General features: G+C 38.2%; 1 protein-coding gene across 1 annotated transcript in view; it reads left to right on the top strand.

Moving 5' to 3' along the window:
• The window catches only part of COL14A1 (collagen type XIV alpha 1 chain), a 120,362-nt gene that overhangs the window by 86,846 nt on the left and 23,304 nt on the right, over positions 1-10,212 (top strand). Inside the window, exons 34-39 of the mRNA XM_035891577.1 lie at positions 54-131; positions 405-491; positions 4,589-4,642; positions 5,043-5,138; positions 6,392-6,445; positions 7,909-7,962. Of these exons, the coding sequence (XP_035747470.1) occupies positions 54-131; positions 405-491; positions 4,589-4,642; positions 5,043-5,138; positions 6,392-6,445; positions 7,909-7,962 (423 nt within the window). The remainder of the gene's footprint in view (positions 1-53; positions 132-404; positions 492-4,588; positions 4,643-5,042; positions 5,139-6,391; positions 6,446-7,908; positions 7,963-10,212) is intronic.

The raw sequence follows: 10,212 nt of genomic DNA, 5'->3' as shown, positions 1-10,212 counted from the left end.
CACTGATCTTACAACTAATAGTCATTTTGTACATCACCCTTGTTTTGAAACAGTTGCAGTTACAGATGTTTGACATTGTTTGTGCTACCTCATGGGCCAATCGAGACAAATGCTGTGAGCTTCCTGGCTTGGTAAGAAACCTCTTTCAATAACTGTAAGAATTTACCTTTTACTTCCCTTTATTGTGACAAATGTTTTAATGGAAATGGATGGTTAAGAATTTTCAAAAAAGCCCAAGTCTGCTTGGATTACTTGTCCTATTGAAAGTCAATGAGGTGTATGTTTCTAAATCAAGTAGGTGCTTTTGAGGCATTCACACAGTACTATGTCTTAGATTCATAGAATTCTTAACTGCAGAGTCAAAGTTTTAGACATAATTTTTTCCTACCTTGATCCTTCCTTAGAGAGATGAAGAAAATTGCCCTGCCCTTCCTCATGCTTGTTCCTGTTCAGAAGCTAATAAGGGTCCCCTTGGACCTCCTGGACCACCGGTAAGTTTTATTCAGATTTGTAGTCAACTGTACCAAATAGTCCACTGGCCACCTTTATTCCAAGACGTGAATATACTGCCATTGTATAACTAATAAGGTTAAATTAGGGTTGGCAAAGAGATAAAATTACATTCAATTTATAGCAAAAACGCCAAGTAATATGCTGCAAAAAACCTTCTCACCCAGTAAGTCAGTCAAATTTTTAATGGTTTAATCAAGACCTGAAGCAGTTAGGGTAATCTTTAGACCTTGAACCCTGTTACGTGTCTGTAGCATTAGTAGGTATGTCATAGTTAGTGCCATTTATTTTCAAGTATTTAATCACCTGCTCTCTGCCTACTCTAGCACATGTGTATATAGATGTTTGTAGAACGTGTTTTTTTCTTTTCCAGCTAGATTGATAACTCCGATTGACATCTTAGGGCTGCTTGCTAAGTTAGCTTGAGATGAGGGCCTCTTGTGAACAAGTTGGAACTGCATGTTTCTCTGCTCATGCTGTGTCCTGGATGCTCCAAGAGCATATTTTGAAGAGAAAGAGCCAGTGAAGAATGTGAAGGAAAATAAGTTTCTAAAAAGGTTAAAGTATGCAAATTACATGAGATTAAGTGTTCAACAATAAAATTAACTTGCACATAAGACATTCACGTAGTAGATCCTAGCAGACATTTATCCTACTGACAACTCAGGGTTAGTCTTTCTGCAAGAATTGTTCTTCAACCTCTGGTACAAACACTTGAAAAGGAAATCAGGAGAAAACTCTGTCTTGAACAAGGAAAAACTATTCTGTTCTTCTATTTGAATGTAGGTTATAAATCAAGTATGGATTAAAGTTTTAATTTCTGTATATAGATGTCCAGTTTGTGTTCTGCGAAAAAGACAATGAGATAATTCACACCAAAATGCAACTGAAATTGGGTAGTTTGAACACTTTCACAGTAAAATGAAAAATGTTTAAAAATTATTTGACTGGAAGGATGTGTATGACTATAGTTCAAAACATATACAGATCAGGAATTGCTAAAGCCTAACTCAGCAGTAAAATAATGTACTTCTATTTATTACATTTAAGATTAACAGTGTTTTGAGTAGCATAGTGCCATTCAAGAGGAGGCTTAAAAATCAAGCAGAAAAATCACTGCCTAGGCAGGCGAGTATGTGATTCTGGAACTCAGCCTCTTACAACTGATACTTTTTTGCCAGACAGTTAGATGGCATAGCTCTGGAAAAAAGTAAGAGGCCTAGGAAGAAGCAGAGCAAAAGAATAAAGTCAGCGTTCATCTCTGTGCCAACCAAAAGTCAGAAAGTCACATGTGCTATGTCTGGTCAATACTGCTCCAAGTCGTTAAAATGTCATGTGACGTTTCTCGAAGCCAGGGATTTTTCTGTTTAAGGGATCAGGATTCTACCATCTAGCCAGTTTTAGGCATTAGACTAAAAAGACTCCAAATAAAAGGCTTCCATTTGTTTGGGATAATAACCCTGGATATATTTGTTAGGCTCTTTTAGGAAGTGGGTCATTTTGGGTAAGACACGGTATTGTTTAGAGTGAAGATTATCTGGCTGTCATTATGGGATACTGGTTTTATGTCTTCATCTTTGCCAGAATTTAATCATGCTGTCTGAAGTTCCCCATGCAAAGTAAAAGTATGATATCACACAGACCTGATGTCTGCATTTGAAAGGAGTGCTGCAGAAATGGAGAAGGTGAAGGAGGAGGCAAAAAATATCGGAGGACTGGAGAAGTTTAATTGCAAAGAAAAGCTTTCAGTGCTTCATAGCTTTTAACCATTAAAAAGAAGTAAGGAGGTGACTTGATAACAGTTGATGAAGAACTGTTTCTGGAGGAAAGCACTGACTATTAAGAAATTATTTAAAATAAGAGAAAAAGGCATAACAGGAATTCTTGGCCAGAAGTAGAAGCCAAAGAAATGAAAAATTTGAAATTAGTCACACAAGCTTAGTAGTGCTGGGGAATAACAACCAAGACAAGCTTATGAGAAAAATGGCAGAGGCTCTTGTGATGTTTTCATCTTAAATCAGTGCTTTTCTAGAACTTGTGCTTTTACCAAGCAAAGGTTACTGAGTTCAAAACATGGATAAGTGTACCAAATTCAGTGTAAATCTTAAAGTGTATGATTTAATGGCTTAGTATCAGGCCATTTTTAAGTATATATTCTTATTCAGAAAAAATGTAATCTGTTTCTGAGAACAAAATGGGAGAAAACTATGATTATTTTTTTTTTATGTTAAAAGTTGCAGTTATTTTGCTGAGTATTTGCATAGGAATTTTTAATCTGAGAGAGAAGTAGGAGAAAGGGCAGAGGGGGAGCTACTGGGCTGGAATGCAGAAATGTGAGGACCTGGAATTTGGGAACTGGCAACTGGAACACAGTTCTGTGGAGAGTGTGGGATGAGATTTTAGGGTCAGAGCTGACCATGATGGAATGGGTTGCAGCCACAGAGCTGTGAGATGGAAGTGAGAAGACTGAAGGAGCTGGGACACGGAGTAGAAAACTGCTCCGTGATCACACATATGAAGACTGTATCATGATACCTTCATTGAAAAGCAAGAATACTCTGGTACTTACAAATGTTTTTCTTAGTGGCATCCTGATTCAAAGTCTCATAGATACTACATATGCATTTAATCTGATAAGCATATTTTCTATTTTTATGTCTTTAATGTAACTGCTGTTATTTTTATAAGTACTTATTGTAACCTCTAAGGAAAGCTATTCAGTTATTGTGTCTAGTTGTACAAGGTCCTTTTTGAGTACAAAGAAAGGCAGAATCCCTGTAAAGCTCATATCCCAAGAGATTAAGCAATATATTCAGGTAGGGTAAGAGGGAAATTGATCTGAAAAAAGTGGAAAAAAAGATCTTTATTTATGCATGCAGCATGTGTATGCAAAACATGTTCATGGCAGCCTTCCATAGATATATACAACTCCAGTGTCTCAGATGATACTAATAAAAAAGGCAACAGTTGGTTAATAAATGATTAACAGATGTAGGCACTGCTGAAGAAAGCAAAAAAGAGAAAAATGGGCAAAACAGCATTTTACCTAAGAGTACCTCTAAATTAAACCATGGTAAGTCTAGTAGATCCTAGAGTTGTCCTTGCTGAAAAATACCCATAGTCATTGGAATCATAGAATCATTTAGGTTGGAAAGGACCTTTAAAATCATCAAGTCCAACCGTTAACGTAGCACTGCCAAGTCCACCACTAAACCATGTCCCTAAGTGCCACATCTACCCATCTTTTAAATACCTCCAGGGATGGGGACTCGACCACTTCCCTGGGCAGCCCATTCCAATGCTTGACAATCCTTTCAGTGAAGACATTTTCCTTAATATCCAATCAGAACCTTCCTTGGTGCAATTTGAGGCCATTTCCTCTTGTCCTCTTGTTACTTGGGAAAGGAGACCTACCCCCACCTCACTACACCCTCCTTTCAGGCAAATAAGGCCTCCTCAGCCTCTTCCAGACTAAACAACCTCAATTCCCTCAGCTGATCCTCATAGGACTTGTGCTCCAGACCCTTCACCAGCTTCGTTGCCCTTCTCTGAACATGCTCCAGCGCCTCAGTGTCCTTGAACTGAGGGGCCAAAACTGAACACGGATTCGAGGTGCGGCCTCACCAGCACCGAGTACAGGGGCACGATCACTTCCCTGCTCCTGCTGGCCACGCTATTCCTGATACAAGCCAGGATGCTGTTAGCCTTCTTGGAAACAGCCTTTAATCATGTGGCAATTTTGGTGAGAACAGACAGATGTGCAGGAGGTTTCAGCATTTGGAAGGGAACCCATGACCCCATGTATACGTTTCCATCCTTATTGTAGCTTTCAGTGTTATTTTGATGCTTATGTGGTGTGCATTCTTGGCGCTAGAAAGTAGTCACATCTGTGTTTAAATCTGTTCCTGTGTATGGCCACACTTAAGCATGTTCTCAGTTTAATTACTCCAGTGGAAGGATATGAACAGGATATTCACTGATTCAGGAACAAGAAAAAACTGTTTGGGCTTCTCTGGATTTTGTTTTTGTTTATTTGAGAGTTTTGATTTTCAACAAGTCCTGTGCTTGTGTTTCACAGGGTGGTCCAGGTGTCAGAGGTGCCAAAGGTCATCGTGGCGATCCAGGTCCAAAGGTACTTTGTACAGCACTTTACAGTTGACAGATGCGTTTAGGTTGGTTTATCTCTGCTGTATGTAAACCTTGAAATGAATTCCAGATTGTCTCTGATGTTGCTGAGGAAAAAGCATAGTGAAATGCCATTGGCGTTCGGTGTTTCTCTTTTCATAACAATTGCTTGTCCTGTTTGTTCCTTGATAAAAGATATAAAATTCAGAATGCTGCTTTCACAGCATAAATCTTCATTTTTTTGTATTTATAAAGGAACCAGGCAGTTTTAAGCTGAACCTTAACTGCTCAGTGAAATGTTAACTCATATTTCAGATGTTTTTGAGACTATTGGTATTTAATTCTTCAAACAGAAGCTGCCTTTCTCCATATGATAACAGTTTAACTTATGTCCTGTGCTACTTTAGGGACCAGATGGACCTCGAGGTGAAATTGGTGTTCCTGGACCGCAAGGACCTCCAGGACCACAAGGACCCAGTGGACTTTCTATTCAAGGGCTTCCAGTGAGACTTATGAAATCAATAGTGTTCTTCCTGTGATGTTCTGAACAGCACATATCTTAGACTAGACTGAAATATCTTTTGGTGTCCTGATCAGAATCTGAATTTCAATATTTGAGGTGAAATCACAGATCTGGGTTTAACCTACAGTGGATGTGGGTTCAATGCCAACATTATTGTTTTTATTTGGATCTCAACTTCTAGTTAGCTGAAGGGATTTGATCGCAGGTTGAACATGACCCAAGTACTGGCATCCAAGACTGAAGACAAGTGAAAATAATTGCAGAGCGCGTTGTAACATGGCCTCAAACCAAAATGTTAATATTTTACCTTTTTCTGTTTGCGGTATTGCTCATTGCAGATCAGTTCTGACTTGAAAGGTATACCCAACCATGAACACCATATTCACTGCCAAAATTAAGAAATAGTATTCACTACACTTAGACAGTCTATCATCAGAGGAGATGATGAGGAGTTTGCAATGCTGTTGTGAAATAAGTCTCAGATTTTCGTCATAAAGACACATTGGTAGACTAATGAACCAGCAGCACTAATTTTGTTTTATATACATCTCTGGTAGATGGGCACACACAAGGCTTGGAAGGTAGCAGATGCATCTTTTTCTGTTAGACTTTTTTTCAGAATTTACTACAGTATAATACAATTTATTCTTTTTACCCAGACTATATGATACTGCTGTACAATATAATGAAGTGATTTACCAAAACTGTATATTCTTGGTGATGCTGTCATCAGAGAATAATACAGAATACATTAATTATAGGAATAGTTATTTGATAGAGAATTTGTGTTTCTGCATAAAATTTAATTAAAATTTGTTTATTATCTAGAAAAGTGTATCTTTGTCATACATATGTACTGTAGAAACACATCTAGCTTCCATAGAAATCCATTAGTTTCATCATTATAGGAAATACTTCTGAGGACTGAAGAGAAACAGATTTCTTTGAGGAGAAAAGAAAATAAATGCCTTTTTTGTAACATAAGGGCTATAGTTTTGTCAGATTAATTCTGAAGTCTTTTAAAATTAGTTTCATTTTCCTTATTACCTACATTTGTAAATACTTCATTTACAGTTTTGCAAATAGACTCTGTAGATTTGCTTTCAGTAGGAAAAATAGTCTGTTTTCTTATTGGTTGCTTGGTTGTGTTTTTCTAAAGAAGCTGAAAGGAACTATTAAAAATAGGAGAGTAACCATGTATTTGATTTACTGTGTGTAATTCTTCATTTGCAGGGCCCACCGGGTGAAAAGGGAGAGAAGGGAGATCTTGGTTTTCCTGGCCTGCAGGTATTCCCTAAGTTGTTGTTTAACCTGTCACTAACTAAGTTTGAATGTTGAATTGACATCCCTGTGAATTTAGGGCACATACTCAAAACTGCTGAGAAGCGTGTTGTTGGGGTGAATCTGAACAGAGGTTTAGAATCAGGAATCCAGGGTATGCCAGTGTGCAGTGACTAAATCATTCAGGGCCTGAAGAACCGGTTACTTTCTTGACCTTGTTTAACACTGAAATTGGGTCCCTCTAGACTCAAAACCTACCCACCCTTAGATTTCTGCTTACACAGTGAATAATTAGCATCTGCTTGTTTTCACTTTAAACCCATTAAATTCATCCTGGAGTTATGTAGGAGTAGAGCTCAGGCACTTAATCTTTGACGCCATCTTTCACAAGATTGGCATCTCAAAAAGCTGTAGTATTCCCTGAATCTTACTCAGTTTACTGTCTGGTATTTAGTCTAGAGATTGCATTCCAAGTTATTGCTGCTTTCCAGGATCACTTGCTCTTCCCTTTTCAGATGCTCCTTTTCTGCTGACTATATCCCTCCACTATTTGTTGGTTGTAACCAGGTTCCCCCCTCTTGTTCATATGTGCTAGGAATAGTAAACTCATACAGCCTTTCCTCATAAATCAGTTTTGTTAGCCTTCTGGACCACTGCAGTAATGCTCCCAGACTGCTGCTCTGCAGCCTTCATGAGCCAGAGTGTGACATTTCATCAACGGGGAACTGCTGGACGTAACTTGTAATCCTGCTCAGGCAGGATTTCCCCTTTGGTATTCCTGTACTGACTTCAAACAATATGGTAACAGACTTCATTTTAGCAGAGAGAAAAATAGCAGTTGTATTTTTAGGTTAAGGTACTGATGTCATGCAGTGGAGTTACACTGACGTGACACTGGGATGATGTAGGAATTCAAGCTCTCTTTTCAGCTTAGTGGCACAGGAAGCCTGACTTGAGGAAATTGAGAGGATTGTAGTGAGGGGTTATGAAGCCTGTGCATTTTAACAATATGTGTTTAAACATCTCTCATTTCACAGAAATACCTTCTGTACTGAATCTCTTCTATGGCCCCACCCATTATTGAACTCCCTAGTTCCATTTATCCAAAACATTTATAGAATCACAGAATCATTAAGGTTGGAAAAGAGCTCCAAGATCATCAAATCCAGTTGTCAACCCAACACCACCATGCCTACTAAACCATGTCCTGAAGTGCCACGTCTACAAGCTTTTTGAACACCTCTAGGGATGGTGACTCCACCACCTCTCTGGGCAGTGTGTTCCAATGTTTGACCACTCTTCCAGTAAAGAAATTTTTCCTAATATCCAATCTAAACCTCCCCTTACACAACTTGAGGCCATTTCCTCTTGTCTTATCCAAAAGCATGTCATACAGTTTCACTGGAAAGTGATTTAGTTGGATTTTGTTAACTTGATCTCATAATTTTCCCCCCCTTTATAATGCTTAGGGTGTCCCAGGAGCATCAGGTTCACCCGGAAGAGATGGAGCTCAAGGTCAAAGGGTAAGGTAAAATAAACATGTTTTGCATTTGTTTCAAGAGTTTTCATTCCATAATGAATAAGTTTCCCAGCGTGGTTGATTTATTATAGTTTATGTCATTTGTATTTTATAATTTCTGGAGACCCATGCCTCTGTGCCAATAGCAGAGAAGACAGATGGGGTGGAGTATCCTTCCATCTGGCAGATTAGGGTTGAGAAATACCAGGCAAGTAATGAAAGTTTGTGAATAGTGTATTTGATGGGAGTAGATGTCACTAGTGTCCAGCACTGCCAGTTAGACCATTTGCTTATATGTTTAAAATTAGATAGTGGTTAAAAGGCACATAATTAGCATGCAATCCAGTGCAATGATCTAAATTTGCTTTCTAGCTAATTAACGAATGACTGAGACAACTACACGGCAATTTAATATTGAATGTAAAACAATACCCGTAGAAACTGCTGACATAAGGAAAAGGTGAAGAGTAATACCAAAATTTAGTCAACCTTATTCTGCTTCTGGTAGAACAAATGAAGATACTTAGAGTCTGTGTAGGAATTGGTAAAAAAAAATCTTCCTATTCACGTGTGCGGTTAAACCTCTAAGTCCTCCTCCCTGTCTCCTTGGGGAGACTTTTGTTTCAGTATTAGACAGCTGCTGGAAAGTTATTGTTAGCATAATACTAGGTTACTGTCTACAGTAGAAGTTCTTTATTAAATATGACTTTTCAGTTTCACTTGAACAAGATTTACATATTAGTGACCCTTTTTGGGATATGTTAATGTAACTTGAGCTTTAGAGAAATATGGACCTTCTCTGGATTTTTCTCAGGCCTGAGACCTTGTTATAAAAAAAAGTCCTTATAGCAAAATGTATGTTTGAGCTCACTATTACAAATTTAAGCATTGGCATATCTTTATGTACAGAAGTTATTCCACTGCAGTTACTGTAGAATTTGGGTAATGCATAGATGTGTTTTCTCTAAAATCAAGAAAATACAGTACTTTTATTAAGATAAAGATTTACGCAACATTATCATCAGATGATAACCTTCTAACCAGATGAATAGCCTTGTAATTTTCAATTAAATTGTGGTGAAATATGAAGGTAAACTTACTCCTTTTCCTACTTCGTAATACCATGATGCCACCTTCTGTATGGAAGCTCATTTTTGCATGTTCTTAATGTCTTCTTTTTAACTGTATTGGAATTTTTCCCCCTAAATTTCCCAAGCTTGGTGTCACCTGTTCACCTCCAGGTTAATAAAGACCTGGAGCCTGATGGATTTTTGGATTTTTGCCACCATGCTGTCTAATCTTGGTCATAGCCAGACTGAGGTGACTTGGTGCTAGACTCTGTACATGTGAGTGATATCTGTCTCCTCTTTCTGCATTCCTGATCACGAGGGACAGCCAGCATTCTGCCATTCAGGGAGAAGAGAACTCTGTGTTATTTACTTTATTCTGTAGTGAACTGTATATTTAGCAGTGGAGGCCCTCAGCCATGTCTTGATGTCAGCCCGCAGTTCAGAAAGTGGTCTAGTTTTCCCACATGTGGAAGTCAACAGGTTGTTTCAGAGACATGGTATTTCTGAGAAAAGCCAGCGGGAAGACTAGTGCAGCAAAAGCTTTTGAAACGGCCTGGAAAGGCCATGCAGTGCTTATTCTGTAGAAGATCCCAGTGTTGCCTATAATAGGGTAGGGCAATTACATAAATTGCCCGTTTTTATAGATAATGGTTACAATGCTTTGTTCCTGTGTTCACTTTCTTCTGGTGTTAATCAAAGGAGCTGGATAAATAGCCTAGATCTCATAAAATTAGGTCTGTTAGCCTGTTATTGTCTCTGTGCGACCCTTATGCAATATTGTCCAGCAGTAAATGTTTCTATGGCAACAAATAATTATGTTATACTAATTTTATGGTGTTGTAACTCATTTGATTTCTGTGAAGTTATGACAACATAAAATTGCTTTTAATGGGTGAAGATTCAAACCAATGATTTCACCGCAGTCTCTTTGAAGGCCAAGTGCTTGAGAAAGACATAATTCTAAAGGGCATAACTGCAGCAAGAGCAAAGGGGAACTGGAAAATTCCTGAGAAGCAAATTGCCTTTTTATATAATGTTCCCTTTGTTGGGCTTCCTACTGTTAGCCAAGATGCCAAACTGTTTTGCAGCTATTATATTACTAGAACTGAGATTTTCTGTTATTCTTAGCTTAGCTATCATTTCCTCTTTAGTATTTATTGTCCATTGAAGTATTTTAATTATAG

The sequence above is a fragment of the Egretta garzetta genome, unplaced genomic scaffold, assembly GCF_000687185.1.
Source record: "Egretta garzetta isolate BGI_Z169 unplaced genomic scaffold, ASM68718v1 scaffold13, whole genome shotgun sequence".
NCBI classification, from domain to species: domain Eukaryota; kingdom Metazoa; phylum Chordata; class Aves; order Pelecaniformes; family Ardeidae; genus Egretta; species Egretta garzetta.
The sequence above is the reverse complement of the archived record's forward strand: the minus strand, read 5'-3'. Positions and strand labels throughout refer to the sequence as shown.